Source organism: Vigna unguiculata, chromosome 3 (genome assembly GCF_004118075.2).
Source record: "Vigna unguiculata cultivar IT97K-499-35 chromosome 3, ASM411807v1, whole genome shotgun sequence".
In the NCBI taxonomy this organism is placed as follows: domain Eukaryota; kingdom Viridiplantae; phylum Streptophyta; class Magnoliopsida; order Fabales; family Fabaceae; genus Vigna; species Vigna unguiculata.
The window spans coordinates 43,476,866-43,494,116 of NC_040281.1; the positions used below are offsets into that span (position 1 = coordinate 43,476,866).

At 31.4% G+C, this 17,251-nt stretch overlaps 2 protein-coding genes across 2 annotated transcripts; both read right to left on the reverse strand.

Moving 5' to 3' along the window:
• Positions 1–2,515: 2,515 nt before the first annotated feature.
• On the reverse strand, positions 2,516–3,174 carry LOC114179284. The gene has a single exon (XM_028065559.1). It carries the CDS (start codon positions 3,055–3,057, stop codon positions 2,695–2,697), a length of 363 nt encoding a protein of 120 aa, XP_027921360.1. The 5' UTR covers positions 3,058–3,174; the 3' UTR covers positions 2,516–2,694.
• Positions 3,175–6,755: 3,581 nt separating this feature from the next.
• Positions 6,756–13,171, reverse strand: LOC114178064 (auxilin-like protein 1). Its single transcript, XM_028063753.1, has 8 exons — positions 12,595–13,171; positions 8,580–12,024; positions 8,423–8,498; positions 8,223–8,317; positions 8,073–8,138; positions 7,895–7,984; positions 7,511–7,687; positions 6,756–7,085 (listed from the first exon to the last, which is right to left on the reverse strand). The coding sequence occupies exons 1-8, from the start codon at positions 13,002–13,004 to the stop codon at positions 7,050–7,052; spliced, it is 4,395 nt and encodes a 1,464-aa protein (XP_027919554.1). The 5' UTR covers positions 13,005–13,171; the 3' UTR covers positions 6,756–7,049.
• Positions 13,172–17,251: the final 4,080 nt, after the last annotated feature.

The following is a 17,251-nucleotide window of genomic DNA, read 5'->3' on the forward strand; positions in this document are numbered from 1 at the left end:
TTTTTATTTATTGTATATTTTCTTTTCACAAAAGAATGTTTAATACTCTCAATTTAAATGTTTAATAGCACAAACCTTTCATTTACTAGGTAATATAAAAAAAATTCTTTACTTATTATTATTAATTTTTGTTTCATTTTAAGAACTTTTTTGTTTGGCTAAAACAAGTTATTTCTTAGCCATTGAGTATATATGTGATATTTGAAAAAATTTCTTAGATCTCTAAGGTATTTTTCATCTTATCATACTCTTAATTATACATTTATTTCCCTTTATGCCATTTCTTTCGATAGTCTCTCAAATTGTTTCTAAACATTTGTTAATTTTTTAATATTTTTATTTGTTGTTTATTTTCATCATGTAAAATACTATTTCGATATATTTTATCTAATTAATTTTTATTTTCTAACTTATTATCAATCATACTACAATTTTTTCATTATAATTGTATAAATAAATTTTATTTACTACAATATAAAAATTTAATGTTATTGTTATGAATATTTTTTTATCACCATCCAACATAGATTGGAGTTCAAAAAATATAAGATCTATGTTAAAATTTTATTATTATGTTTATTATTTATTTTTTGCATCATTTTGATCAAGTGGTGTATTATAACTTTTATTAGTGTATAAAAAAGAGATTCATTAGAATTTAAAAGATTGAAGTAAACAAACATTTAAAATATATTTTAATTTGAATATTTGTTTTCCTTTTATATTTCTTTAAAAATATTTTAAAATTTTATGAATTAGGTTTGATTAATGTTTGCAAATTTAATAAATATTTTTTGTTCTCATGAAATTTTATTTAGCATGAAATTTTATTTGGTATTTTAATCTAAAATGTAAACAATTATTATTTATTTCAAAGTACTTTGACATAAAAGAAACAATCATCCTCCTAATATTGAATATTTGATAATATTATGTTTCCTTTACCGTAATTTTTTATTATTTGATAAAAATTAATTAAAATTAATGTTGAAGTAGTAAGAAAACGGGTACGGATATGAGTACAAGATTATACCTGTTACCCGATTCAAATAAAGATGAGGCAAAAGTTTGATACCCGTTAGATTTAAGTATGAGGAGAGAGATAAAAATTTCTACAAAAAATGAGTATGACATAGCGAAACTCGTCTCCCTCCAGCTTGTTGCCATCCCTAATAATAGCCATTTAATTTACATAATTCTCAATATTAGTGATATCTAATGTTAAAAACTTTCTTAATTCCTAAAAAAATAAGTTCAGTTAACCAAAATAATATAATATATATTTGAATGACCAGGAATGAGCATTAAAAGAATTTAAATTTTGTGCTGGTTTTTATATATTATATTTTTGTCTTGCTTTCAAAAATATTGTTATGATCATTAATTTTGAAATTTTAAAATATATTAAAAGTATTTTTAAAATACTAAAATATTATGTATTTTTAATGCTCGAACAACACCAAATTATCTACTAAAAAAATCTGAACTCAATATTCTAAGTGCATATATTTAAGTTCATGATCAACTTCTCGATCTATAAAATAGATATCTCTTGTGTCGAACTCAATTTTTCGGTTAGTTCTCGGAACAACCATCTAACAACTTATTGAAGTATGAGAATGAAGAAAAGTAAATAAAAATAATTCAAGATTTTTCCAAAAAAGGAGTTATCAGTACTAATAAAATATGCCAAAAAATTGTCCAAAAGTCAGATTGTACTTATAGGCCTAAGTTTTAATCTTTTAAAAAGGGCACCTCTACTTTTAACAAACTCGCCTCCATCAGAATACGTATAAAAATGGGATTTCTATAAGTCATTGTTTAATTAATAATGTTTTGTTGATTAGTTTTTAGAGATAGGTACTGTAATAGCCCATGACTATCTTAAGTTCAGGAAATTAATAATGATTTGTCGTTTAATGTTTTTTAGAATTGTAGTTATTATTAATGAGATCGGATTTTGGATTCGGTGGCCACGAATCATAAATTATAGAAAGTTTCAATTCCAGTTTGATCGTTAGCCGAGTAGTTGAACATAACAATATCATAGAACCAAAATTTACATACAACAAAATAATCAAACATTTCAAAAATATGGAAATTAACGTGATTCAACATTTCACGAATAAAAAATATAAATCTTTGCATAATTTTTTATAGACAAAAACTACAAATTCTTTATTTCGCAAATTTTCTCATCCACACACAACTATAAAAACTGCAAATCTTTTATATTGTAAATCTTCTAATTAACACAAAACTATCCAAATTCTCGTATCCATACATCCAAATAAATATATTGAATTTGAGTGATTATTCAAAATTTTTATTTTTATAATATTTTTCTAATACTCTCTTCTTATTTTTTATATTATTCGATCTGAAACTTCAAATGAATAATTTAGAACCAACCCCTTATTACATAAGTAATTTGGTAGTTTACCAAAATAGAATAAAGAAATGTCTTCATAAACAAAATCATTATCAACACCGACTCAGTAAAAAAAATGTAATCTCCAATCCATCATAGAAAAAATAACATCTTTATATTAGAAGAACCTATTGAAAACAGGATGATGAACTTTGAATGTTCCCAATTGATTCAAATGTATGACTTATACCAAAAGTAACCATATACTCTACACGAATGAATTCTTACATGAAATACACTAATATTGTGCATTGAAACAAGAATCAAACGTAATGCATGACAGGTTTATTGGACTTCAAATCCCACATGCCTCCTTCCTTGAGATATTCAAGATACCTCGCAAATTCAGGCCTTGCTGTTGTTTTCTTCTTCCTACGAAGAGCCAAGAAACTGAGAAGAGGGTGACTTTTCTTTTCACTGTTATTTCCCTTCTTTGTGGGGTTTCTCTGAAGATTGAAGGCCCCAAAGGTGGAACCCAAAGCCATTTTTCTTGAAGGGTTGGGTCCCCAAGAAGGCAAACTCGTGCTCCTCTTGAAACCCTCGTTCAAGAGTGCAGTGGTAACCGATTCTTTACCTAATCTCTCGTACCTCCCTGGACCTCTTCGAGTACTCATGGATCGAAACATGGTTGGATCTTGTTTTGTGAAAGACGAGGTTTTGAATAATGATGTTGTCTCAGTGGAAAGTGTGAGGGCAAAAGGGTTGGTGGGAATTGCAGATGAATGGTGTTGCAGAACATAGTGGGAGGCTTTATATATATGCATATTTGAGGTCAAGTTTGGTTAAGTTTGATATATTTTTTATTGATTAATAGAATATATCATGGTTTTGAATGGTTATTACTCACCCCTTTGATTAGAAAACTTCAGTTTATGCAACTTATGTTGACTATTTCTGCTTCGCCGTTCCCACAATTGTAAAATTCTATCAAGTTGTTAAGTATTTGTATCCCAATCTTGATTTTCTCAGTCAAATAGTTAGTAGTATCCACCTTTTAAATTTGTGGCGCCTGCAAAATGATATATTGAAAAAACAAATACTCACTTAGACAAGGTATATATATGTTTGAATGAGGCAAACAGTATATAAAAAATGTTAAAAGGAATTGGTCTTACTTCAAACATTGAAACATCAACTTTCTGTAACTTCTAAACAACTAACACTTGTTCAACTAGAGTGTTTAATTCGGTAATCATGAACGTTAAAAGATCGAACCAATAAAAATAATAAATCCATCTTTATTTTATATGAGTTCATGGAAAGGGTAGGTTTATTTGTGGAAGCAATGTGCTACTACATCCCAGCTATGTATTATTCTATCTTTTTACCTAAAAACTTTGTTATGAACTACTTCAACTTTAATTTTGTAAATTGTGATGTCTAAGTGTAAGTTTAAATTTTACGTTTTTTCATAAAAATGAATTTTTTTCTTGTTTGCTTCAAAATTTTGGAAGCTGGAAAGAAAACTTTTACTCTAATTCATTCTTAATTTCAAAAACTTTGACCACTCTAAATGTATAATAATAATTTCTTTTTCCTTCTCTCTATTGTCTTCTTCCTCAAAGAGCGTATATTTTCACTTATATAATTTTCTTAAAAAAAAATCTCATTTACATTAAAATTTCTCTTATTTATTCTTCTCCTTTAAACCACAACGACATCGCCATCACCGTAAATTTTTTCCGTCAAATTATTTTTCAAAGACTTGAGAGTAGTTAACTCTCTACATCACTGGTCTTTTTTTGGCATATATATATATATATATATATATATATATATATATATATATATATATATATATATATATATATATATATCCTCAAATGGAACTAAACAGACTATCAAATAGAATTTATTTCAATCGTAATTAAATGAAAAATAAAACATTTAAAAATGAGATTATTAAACTTTCTTAACATTAAGACAATTGTATATGATTTTCTTTAAAAAAATAAAATATGGTAGGAATTACAACAACAAAAATATTACAGAAACCACAAATAAAGAATTAGTTTAAGAAACTTGTATAATAATAATAATTATCAGGAATGTATGAAATTTCAAATCTAAATTTATTTTGACTTGGCATTGATTATCAACACAATTTTTTATTGCCTCGAGCAAGAATAGGCTTTAACGTACTGGCTTGCATGTTGGCCAAATTTATGTATTTTCATAATTGAAACAACTATACTATACAAATGATAAAACTTATTAATATAAAGGGCTTTTGCTTTGAGTAATGCACCAATCATTATAAATTTTTTATATGTGTATTCAATTCATATAAATAAATAAATAATTGTTATTACATGTGTAGTTAATGGGGGTTAATTATATTTCACATACATTAATTTGATTTAATTTTTTTAGACGTGTTTATTCTTATAATTGATGCACTCTACTTGTTTTATTATTAAGCATTATTTTTATATTTTATAATAAATGACAACATATTTTATTTGATATTATAGTAAAATAAATTTAACTATGTTTTTAGTCTAAATTTGAGTCAAATTTGTTTTTGTTTCACAAATTAAAAATAACAGTTAATTATGCAATTAAAAAAATAGTTTCTGTAATTCCAAAAAAAATGCATTTTTTTAACTTTATAGATGTCAACCACATTAATGAAATTGATGATATGAAATTTGAAAGTGCATATATGGTAGATGCTAACAACGCCATATACTAACTTCGATTAACTTATCTAAGAATCAAATTGTAGGAACTATTTTTTTTTCTTTCATAATGTAAAAAACTAAAAATAAAATTGCGTCATTTCTTTGTCGACATAGCTGTCTTATTTTCTAAGCTTCGCAAGTAAATCAAGTCCAAACGCAAGCATCATGGTTCTAGTAATGGGTTGTACCGAACAGTGATTTAATTATCATAATCTACTACTAATTTTTAATTAATTAAAAACTAAAAGAGTTACTTATAATTTTATTTGTTAAGTATGTTTTTAACTTTTAAATTTCATATAAAATTGAAATTCGTCTGTTTTAAATTTTAATATATTTTAATTTTCAAATTTCAAAAATGAATGGATGAATAAAGAAATTAAATAAAAATTTATTATTTTTATTATCATTTCTTACATGTTTTTTGTCATTTTGAAGAAAAAGAAAATAACTTTTTTGCGTCATTTAATACTTTTTAGTTTCACATTTTTTTTATCTCAAGTTTTTTGTTTGGTTTGATTTTTATATATTTTCTTTTTAATAATTATGTCCCTTAATATTTAATTAGATTTTGATAGTTTACTTTTTAATCTTAATTTTTTAAAATAAATTATCTATTAAAAATAAAAGAATATATTTATTTTTAAAAGTGATAAAAAGAAGTTGTATGTAAATGAAAACAACATAAATCCAATTTCTTCCGTCTTTTGAAGCATGATGTTAATGGTCCAATTATTTATTTTAATTTTATTATTAATAATAATTAAATATATAAATTTTAAATGTGTTTATTTTAGTTCTTCTAAAATTATTGATCTAGTTGGTTGTACTATCTTGATAAGTATAACAAAATAGACTCCCATAACTTTGCACGGAAATCAGGCATTAAAATTACATTTAATTTAAACATTATTTTGGTTCCAAAATAATTTTTAAATATCTGTCACTAATCTTAGATTAGAGCATCAGAAATAGAATCTTATTTTTGGGTTCACAATAATGATAAGCTCAAAATGAATTATTTTCCACGTGCAGACACTCAGCTCCTAACAACATTCTGGCTAAGGAAAATATAAGGAACAGACTCTAACGAAATGAGTGTTCTTTTTAATACAATCAATAAGCAGTTTAGTGAGTCTAGTGTCTTATTTAGTGAATCTATCAACACTCTTTCGAAGTTTTCTGCTTATGTCATGCTGGCTGCAGAGAATAAATGCCTCATTATTAAGACACCACAAGCGACTTCAATTTCATTATCAAGATAAGGCTTGGAAAAAAGTCGTAGCAATGCGGGATCATCATGGACATTTTATGTTCATTTGGAACGTGGCTATAGAAATACACGAGTTGAGTTCATGTTTCTTTTAGAATCTGAGTTATCTGAGTTCCATCCTGATTTTATTCTGTTGGCATGACTGGCAGATTTATCTCATCCTGTATTCCCTCGTGAATTTTGCCTGTTTTAATCTATTTTCTCACCAAAAAACTTAAAATACCAATCAATCTTATTTTCTGGTCAGTCGTACAACAAAACCGCTAGCAGAAGTAGCACTACCAATGGAAGGTTAAAAGTGCGATCGATAATAATTTTTCATCTTTGCTTAACTAAACTGACAGACAGAAACATTCAGTAAATTTCGTGCAGATTCATGATGTTTTATATCCTTGTAATAAATTCAAGATTTAGAACTGGGATTCCAAAGTTTGTCTGATGGTATAAATACAAGCCTCTATATGCCTTTTTGTATGTATTTACCCTTTAACTTTTGCATTGGTAGGATGAGTATTTCTTACATATAAATATTTAGGGAATAATAAATATTACAGAACGTTGAAAATGATAAAAGAACGTGGTATTCGTCCCCAGTAGCCCACATTACATGTGAAGGGAACTGCTCTCTTGTAAAGGGACATGTAAAAAAACATAAGGTGTGCTATCGCTCTTCTGAGTTGAATTTGTTCCAAGCTTCCTGGATATTGAAACAGGACAGAAAAGGAAAAGAAAGAAAGCAAAAATGAGAGGTCGAACATGATAATTAATAAATGAAGTTCAAGATACTTTATCCAACTTAATGTTTTTTCATCAGAATGAGGGGTGTTGGAATAACCAACTTGCCATGTATATGAAGTAAGAAACAAAATGCAGAACGCGAACGCTCATGACATTCTAGCTTGGGGAAGGAGGTTTGTAAAAGGTCAGATATCAACCTCACCACGCGCATTAGCATTATTGGCATGCTTGCGTGTTTGCATAATTTCACATGCAAATGTGTATATGATGTGCATGTGCACTTGATATAATAGAAGCTCTGCAACAGCATTATGGTTCGCTCTGGCAGAACTTACACATGATTCACATAAATAAATCAACTGGAAGATGGCACGCATGAAATACCTTTAGGAGATCAAAGACTTTTTCACATATGTATTTGTGTTGAATACTTGCTCCACGTTGCTGTAATTTGTCGGGATGGACACAAAGGGTGGCCTTTCTGTAAGCTTTCTTGACAGCAGCAGAAGTTATAACGTCCGTCAGTGGGATTGGCTGCCACCCACTATCAGGCCCAAGAATCTGACAATGTGAAAAAACTAGATAAGAACCACATATAACGAACTATCAACAATTAGAAAAGATTAAGAAACCAATTTAGTCTCATCTGTTTGAGACTAGTTCTAGTGGACCTTCAAATCACCTCCTTACTGTCTTCAGTAAAAAGTAGTTCAGAATAAGAGAGGAGAAAGGAGTGATAAGGGTTATTTGAGAATATGAAAAACCTACATATTGCAAGGTTGAAAGCAATGCACGCAAATTTCCTTCTTTTCCACTTGACCACCTCCTGACTTCAATATCCAGGGTTTCTGCTAATCTCTGCAAAGAGGATCAGACTAGTAATCAACAAAATGTTGAAACAACAAATCTGAACCTATAAAAAGCAACAGTTTGGACATAAGCTCACATTTCTCTCAGCTTGCTCCTTCTGAGCTACAAGGTCGCGCATGTTCTTTTCTTCCAAAGCTTTTGCCTTGCATTTTCCCGAAAGTCATCGTCAATCTCATTTATTTTATAAGTACAATTAATGCATGATGAACAAGGTTAGAGAACTTACTGCACGTTCAGCTGTTCGGCGATACCTCTCCAGTCTAGCCCTACACCTCTGAGCTGATTCACCTTCTCGTTCTGATCTTTCAGTAAAAGAGGAAGCTTCAAGCAAAGGACAATACCTGGTCAGGATTATCTAGTGGAAGCACTAAAGTGTTGTTTGAAAGTTTATACAAAAGTAAGTCATGGGTTTGATGCATCACATACCACCATAAACTGAGGAGTACGGATATCTGGAATGAGTGGAGGAACTAGAGTTCTGACAAAATGGATCCAGCATATCCTGCCATGTAAATATTATAAAGTCAGCAGGCAATAATGAAATTTATCACTTGCATATTTAAGTGGGTCTGTGAATACTTACTGAGGATGAAGAGCCCTGTCTTCCGCTGTTTCTGGAAGGAACGCTAAATTTGTCAGAGACAGACCTCCCTAATCGTTCTCTGGACTCAAATGCCGCTCTCTCAACCTTTACTTTTTCCATTGCACGCTCTCGAGCCTCAACAGTTGCTCTTTCTACGGCAGTTCGCTGTGCTTTCAATCTGGCTTCTGCAGCAACCTTATCAGCATATGTTTTGTCCCTAGCCTCAGCGCATGCCTTTTCAAGTCTTTCTCTGGCTTCAGCCAGTACTCTCTGTCGAGCTTCCGCAGTTGCTCTCTCAAAGGCAGCCCTTTCTGCTCTCTCCCGAGCTTCAGTATATGTTCTATCACGAGCCTCCAAAGTTGCTTTATCAACTGCCATCCGATCCTTTCCTCTTTCCCTTTCCCTTTCAGCCTCCAGCACTGCTCTGTCAACAGCCATTCTGTCTTTCTGTCTTTCCCTTTCTCTCTCCATCTCCTCTTCTATCTTTCTCAAACGATCTTCTTCCAACTCTCTTTCTCTTCTTATCCTCTCAGCATCTTTCTCTATTGAAGCAGAAGTTTCATCAAGACTTTTATCTTTGCTTTTGGTGGAATTTGATGCATGACCTCTTTCAGAAGACTTCTTGATATTTACCGCTTCTTGTACTGTAGCAGGTTCATCAGCTACTGTGTTCCTTCCATAATCAACACACACGTTAGCATGGCTTAATGACATTCGGTCCCGGCTCTCTTCAGTGTTTAGTGAAACATTCACATGTTGTTTAGTCTTTACTCTCTCACCCCATCCATCAATTGTCCTCACTCCATTCCGTGCATCAAATTCCATTTGAGGGGCTGGCTTAGTTTCCTTTGTGCATGCCTGTTCACTGTTAAAACTATGCTCGTTGACATTGACATTTGTACTAGTGCAAGTCATCTTTCCTGAATGCTCTAGTTCTCCTTGGGACATTTCAAAAGCCCCTTTTTTCCCAGTATCCTTCAGATTTTCCGAACATACCTCTTCCAATTTCTTTTCATCAATCTTGCAGGCAGTGACACTCTTTCCAATTTCTTGGTCAGCTATAGGGTCTTGACATAGCTCCTTTATGCAAATATTTTCTTCATGAATGGACGATGAGTGAGCAGACACAAGATTGTCATCACTCTCTGTATTCCGTTCCTCACTGGTTTCTTTTGCAAAATTCAAGTGAATCCCTTTCCCATCACCTTCTGTTTGTTCCAAAGCTTTATCCACACTGTATTCACGTGATTTATCCACAGTTCCTTCGCTGTCACATGCTAGGTCTGATGGGCAATCGATTTCTTTCTTTCTCTGAGTCTCATTTCCAATATTCATTTGTAGTTCTGGAGCTTGTTTCAGAACATTCTGAAGCCATATGCCTTCACCCATATCTTTTAGTCTATCTCCTTTTCTATACCCATCACAAATTTCATTAAGTTTCTCTTTACCTTGATCTTTTTCGCAAGGCTCATTTTCCCCTAGCTCAAAAGTCACTCCAGATCTTTTCTCGTTCATTTCTAGTTCAAAGTCCCGTTTAAGTCCCTTTTCATTCTTTACCTGCTCAAGAGCATCCTTTAAGCATTCATGATTTTCTTCCATTGTACAAGAACCTTTGCGGCTTTTCCCAACTTCATTTTGACATGTCTCCTTCAATTGCTTCTTCTTGTGAATCTGTGTAGCTTCAAGGATAATTTCATCTTCTATTTTGTAAGTCATATTTTCCTTGTGGCTATCCAGAGTACAGGCTTCATTTGATCTTTCGAACTTTTCTAGCTTAACAGAATCTTTCACCCGTTGCTCACTCTCTACACCTCCAAGAGCAGAAGCTTCTCTTTGAATTTTTCCGTTTTCTTTCATTCTCTGAGACTGTTTATGCCTTTTCATACTCAGTAGTAGTTGTTCATCCTCTTTTTGTTTTTTCTCACTTTCCATATGCTTCATTCTGCACTGTACTTCACTGAGCCTTTCTCTATCAACCTCTTCTGATTTCTCAATCTCAACTTGTTTGTGCTCCTTGCGTTGTGTCTCGAACATGTCTTTTAAGCATCCTGGTTGATCAGTTTTAGGTACTTTCTGATCAGTTTTTCCATGTAGACTGACCACTCTTGCCTTCTCACTCTTTTCTAGCCCAAATATTTCGGCCATTTCCTCGTTCTTCACATGCTCTCTCTGCCTGAACTCCTCATCAGATAACTTAGATTTTTTAATGGTTTTTCTCTGTTCATGAGCCCCATTTCCTACTTTGTATTTCTCCTTGCATTCCTCTTGCTGAGGACCTTCAACTTCTCCAACCTTTTTGTATTCTGCTTTAACGTTGAACGCTTCCCTTTCTTCCTTGCCACACTCATGCGCTCTGATATCTTGAACCAGTTTCTTAGTATGGCTATGTTTTGTGGGCGTAATTACCTTTCCAGGCTCTTCTGTTCCCACCAATTCAAAAAATTCAGTTGCTTCTTTCCACATCCCAATTCCAGTACTTCTATCTGATTCTTGAGATGACCTGGACTCCTTGATATGCGTTTCATCAAACACGTTTAGAAGTCTTTCCCCTTCTAACAATTCCAGAGTTTCTGGGGCAGCCTTCCCAGTTTTCTGCCTTTCATCTGTGAAAGAAATTTTCTTTTTGCCGATTCTCTGCACACCTTTATCATTCAAACTATCAAATTTAGTTATATTCACACTTGTCTTTGCTTCATTAACCTTTACATCATATCTTGAATCTGCATTGCTTTCGGAAAGCCTCTTCTTTCTCTCTTTCAATTCCTTGGCACTCCTATGTTTTGCTTCAGATCTATGCATGACTTCTTTGATAGAAGCAGCAGATGAATTTGTATCAACCTCCACATCAAGGAAAGGTGGCGAAGTATCACCAAGGGTCTCTTCAATGTCAATCCCCTCTTTCTTTGAAAGAAAACCACCAGTGTATTCCTGTTTTGCATCCAATACAGGTGGTGGCCGAGAAGGGGGCGGCACTTGAGAGGGTAGGGTTCTGAGGCTAATGTGAGACACAGTTATGAATGTTTCACTGGAATGAGAATCATTTTTGCAGCATCCACTGCGCAGATCAAGATCACTACCAAAAACCTGTTCACCAGATGTAAAATTAACCGGAAGTGACACCATTTCTCTATGGTTTCTCCTTGCCTGGCTTGCATTAAATTCCATATCGAGGTCAACATCATCAACAACCTGTAAGGAAGGATCCGTCCTATGAAAGTGCGTGGTTTCATCAAATATTTGACCGAATTCAGGAGCAGCACGCAACTGACTAATAGTACTTTTTCCCTTTGACATATCTTCATTGCCTGTACCATTTACCTTATGATACAAAACGTTGAACTCTGTAATTCCATCAGAAGACCGGAAATGATCATCATTTGGCATGCCTTCGTGAAATCCAAAATGGTCCAAGTCTCCGGAAAATGAATCAGTTTCCACCGGCGTCCTACCAATGAAGAAAGAACACGGTTATATCGTTGCAATATCAAATTCCAATCTCAGTAAATTAAAATATAGTGAGAGTAGAGAGAGAGTAAAGCACAAAAAATAGATATAAAGAAAACAAAATCTTGCAACAAAAAACTTCTAAAAACACAAAGAAATACTGAAAAGCGGACAGAAGCATTTGACAACAGTAACACCATATACAATATATCTGTAAATCCAAAGAATTCACCATTTAATCGACAAAAGAATACTTATCACCCTTGCTTTAGAAAAACGGGGGTGGAGTAGGATTACGAAAAAAAACAAACCCAGCGTCTTCCTATCCTATGCAATAACCAGAAGCAAAAACCGTAGTTCCCGTTGCTTCATATAAAAAGCCCATTTTCACTACCATTACCCCAAAATCCTCAACGACGAAACTAAAATCACAAACTGATACTAAAATGCACAAACTCATTGCCTTGAGTTTCCACTGCGCATTAAAACAAAACCAAATCCAATCATGCATTTCAACGAACAATCAAAACCAAACTGTAAACACAACAACCGCGATGGCATTTATACATACCATGCTTCTTCTTCTTCAGCATCATCACCGTCGTCTTCTTCGGAGACACTGTCGTGAAACAAGTCCTCGTACGAGAGCCAAAAATCGAGGCCGTCGAAGCCTCGGAAAATTTCGGAGTAGTCGCACGCGACGTTTCGGAAGTCGAAGAAGACCTCGCCGTCATCGAGCGACGGAAGATCCAGCACCGGAATGGCGGAGGCGCGCGGCGCGTGGAAGCTGGAGAAAATCTCGCCGTAGTCCTCGAAGCGTGGCGAGAGGGAGTGGCCGCCGGCGAACCTCGTCGCGCCGCCGTATACGTGGTCGTATAGAGTTTCAGCCGGAAAACCTGCGCCTCCTGCGGCGCCGGTAATTTTCTTGGAAACTGTGACGGGAAACTTGTTTGGTTGGCGAGAATGCGCCAAGCTTTCCATGAGAACGTTAGGGTTGTTTCTTCTTACAGTTTTTTCTCTCAACACGCTCGCTCTTTTCTACTTTGTTTCTTCACTTTCACTTTCTCTCTCTTGCTCCTTCTGCTAACTGAGTGCAGACACTGCTCGGAGTCAGAGGAGGACGACGAAACCAGAAAAAACAAAAAATGAGTGATGAAATTGAAAACGAATGGGAAAAGGTGGTCACGCCAAATGACCAAACAGCCCTTTTTTTTTTTTACAACTTTGGTCTAGTCTCTGATTTCTATTACTATTTCAAAATAACCAATAATTCTATAAAGAATTTACGTAGATATTTTAAATAAAGATAAAGACTATATAATTACATATTTTAAATAATGATATATAATAAAATTGTTGAAAAACAAATACATTTATCGTTTTTCTTTCCAATTAATAGTACATATTGTTTATACTATTACATTACATAATGATAAATTATTGTGTATAATAAACTATATTATTTTAATAATAATGATAGTTTTTAAATTATACTTTAGATTAATTAAATGATAAAAATATCTAGGGACCAAAACAGAAACCAGAATGACTTTAAAATAAGAGTGATGTGATGTTGCAACTTCTTCGATATATTTTCTTCTTTTTTTTTTCTTTTGAACAAAATAAATTAACAGAGTAATTGATTGATTAATTAATTAAAGGAATGAAATAATTAAAATAGGTAAATAAAAGTGGTTACGAGTAATCACGCGGGAAAGAAGAAGAGTTGTTAAGCTTAACGATAGCATGATGGAGACATGCCTGCTACTTTAACGCGTAAAAGATCTTCTAACATCGTACACAAATATACTGTTTTCTATTTAATTGTAAAAAAGAATAAAGTTATTCTAATTTTATTTTTTATTTTTTATTTTCGTTTGCTTTTCAGGCGTTATTGCGTTCACTTTGTTTACCAGTGTGCGATAAAAATCATTAAAAACCTTGATAAAACTCATTGCACATGTGGTTATTAACTAGTATTTAAGAAAGTATTTTGAATAAAATTTTGAGATAATATTTTTTATCTTGTATATTAATTGTTACCATTAATAAAATTTTCAATTTTTATTATGATTAAAATTATCTGATAGATGAATGGTGTACATTTTGGTAGGAATACAGGGGACCTTTTGTCTTTGCTACCAAACAAAACCTACACCGTACCATTTTATTTTAAAACATAGAGACAAAAGTGACGCATTCATACAACGTTGGAGTGAGATTTGTTATGTCTAAAACTAAACTGACTTCAAAGTTCGTACATTGCACGAATTTCAATTTTTTATTATTATTACCAATTCAGTGTCCTAGAATTTAACAATAAGATGATTATTTTATTTTTAAATTAAAATCCATATATTTTTAAACAAAAATTTTCAGGGATAATTTTTAAAAATTCACTTTACTGTCGTATTTATTTTTCATTGTAAAAAAATGTTGCATTTTCAGTTGAATTTTTCTGAAGATTGATTTAATACAAGAAAAAATTTATCCAATATCTCTTATATACAAATAAGAAAAGTAATTATCAAACCTAGTGAAAAAGGACACAGATAGTAAGTTATTTGTATTATATTATATTATTACAATACGTAAATTTATTTCCATTTTTATTTTAAAATACAATTGATAACGAATAAAATATGAAGTATACAAACCAAATAGACAAATGTCTTTTACATTTTACTATATATAGTTAAAAATTAAAAAGTAAATTACAATCTTAACAAATATAACTCAATTAATAAAAGTAATTGAATTCGTAAATCTATTTTATATTTGATTTGGAAATTAAAGAATGATTATATATATAATTAAGTAAAAGTCTAACTCAGACAAGAATTTATTTTAAGTAAAAATTATCCTATCTTTCCACAACTTTATTCAGTACATGATTAATTACATTTAATTTTAATGAAAGTCATTTTTTTTTTCACAACTTGAACAATTAAATAGAAGTTGTCTCGTATTCCAACAACTTCAACTGCACAAGTCACAAATGGTCAAAGGTGGAAACCACTTCTTCATATTAAAGTGGTGTCAATAAGACACAACTTAGTTCTAAACCTTTTCTTTTTAAATCGACCTAAAAATATAATTAAAAAAAAAGTTAACCTAGATTGGTAAAAAAAAAAAACTCAAAACTCCAAGCATGTAAACAATAATAAAAAATAGTTTGACGTGGTAAAAAGAATATTATATATCTAATATTTTTTTATCAGATTAAGTATATAATAATAATAACCCTAAAGCAAAGCCAAAGGTGAAATTAAGGATGTGATATTTACATAAATTGAGATTCCATTTTGCTTTCATGTGAGATATACATTAAAAAAAAAAACTTTCAAATAAAAAAAAAAAAACTTCTGTTAACCAAAATGTTTCAGAGCCTTCGATTCAAATATTTTGCAATGAACTTCAAACTTCGTCAATACCTAAATTTTCAGCAAAGGAAAATATAAAAACCTATGTAACCCAAAATACCAGTGTGTATGTTTTACATGTGCAACACCATAATTAATTAATTCCCAAAATGTAATACAAACATATTTTGCCTCAAATATGCACAAAAGTACATTTCAGAAATGCCCAAATGCATCATACATTAGTACAAAAATGTATATAAGATAGGACCACCACCAAATGAAGTTCCAAATTGCACCCAAATGTAAAGCAACAACAGTTACACCAAAATGTAGTCCGAAATAGTAACACTAATAGGTACAAAATCTATAAAACAAGTACCAAAATAGTCCAAATTTGAAACAAATTGAGAACATGTGCAGCACCAATACACACTAAATGCAAATTAATACACATAAAAATACATTAATATACAGCACTAATACACCAAAAATGAAGTCCTACAATGAACCAAAATCATAAATTAGTGATATTCACTCTCTCATACACAATGCCACACCCCAACTTCCATTCAAGGGGTATTATGTCACAACTACCTCCATGTCCAAATATGTAGATATACCTAACTTTTTTTTCTCTCTCTTTAAATAATTAGAGATTTTACTAGATAATATAGTTAGCACAGATTTCTTTAAAATTGTGTGATTATGCATACACAAAATCAAATTAAAGATCATAATATAAGATGGTTCATTTCTTACAAATTTATACTAATTTGTGACTTTCAAGCTTTTCAAATTATTTATTATCCTAAATTAGTTAAAACTCAAATAGTTGGATGAATAAAAGAATGCTACAAGTTTAAATGAGAAGGGAAGTTGAAATAGGAGCCAATTTTACTCTTTTTTAAACATAAAGGAACTTATGTGATTCAAAAATTCTTGAAAGAGGCAAATTCTATAGGACTAAAAGTCAAAGGTAATTAAATTGCCTTTCTAATACTTATTTATTTCTTATATTACTCATTATTGGAATAATTTTATTAATTTAAAAAGTTTCTAATAATCTTTTATGAGGAAAAATATTGCAAAGATTTAATTTGATCCTAGTCGTTCTATACATCTTTTCCATCCGCTGTCTTATTAATTAACAATTTTAAAATAGAATTAAATAATTTCGTAACATACACACAACTATTCTCAAATTTTATATTCTTAATAGTTTAATATTAAAATTACTTTTATTGTCCTGCATTAATAAATAACATAAAGGATAATATTACACCTACTTCCGTATGTCCAGATCTAGGGACTACTTATTCATGTAGATAATACAACTTATTTACAAAATTCAATGTTAAATGATAATTTTTTAAATATTGTAATTGGGTTTTTAAATATAATTGATGCAATATCTACTCTTTGTATTTACCGTAAGATCCTAGAAAATGGCGTTTTAAAAGTGATAGTGGTTTAAAAATAGTGAGACTCGATTATTTTAATATTAAAAGGTTTTAGTATAAATAGAATTGTTATAAACGAGTTTCATTATTTTAAAACACACTAACTCTCTAGAAATCACTTTTCTAGAGTTCTCTGACTTCTCTGGTCGTCTAATTGAAGAACTGAGACCGTAGGATTGATCCTCTCGGCAAGCTCTTCAAATTGGACCGATTAGTTTCTCCGTTCGCGTAAGCTGAGTTTCCGCTCTCTTTTTAGTCTTTTTCTGTTTTCTGTTGCATGCAAGCCCTCTTCCGCTTGCATGCGACGTTTTAATCATCAGTATGAGTCTCTGTTGATCAATGATCATAACGGTATGTCCTGATCGTTCTTGTGATGTTTCTATGTGTAGATAGAGCATCCTGT

What these genes read in the sequence shown, in the direction of transcription:
- LOC114179284 (XM_028065559.1), bottom strand. Translation starts at nt 3,057, where the DNA reads ATGTTTCGATCCATGAGTACTCGAAGAGGTCCAGGGAGGTACGAGAGA.
- LOC114178064 (XM_028063753.1), bottom strand. Translation starts at nt 13,004, where the DNA reads ATGGAAAGCTTGGCGCATTCTCGCCAACCAAACAAGTTTCCCGTCACA. An exon ending in GCTGAAGAAGAAGAAGCATG is followed by an intron (nt 12,025 to 12,594) that starts GTATGTATAAAT and finishes CTTCATTGGTAG; the next exon opens with GACGCCGGTGGAAACTGATT. An exon ending in GTACTCCTCAGTTTATGGTG is followed by an intron (nt 8,318 to 8,422) that starts GTATGTGATGCA and finishes CTTTGCTTGAAG; the next exon opens with CTTCCTCTTTTACTGAAAGA.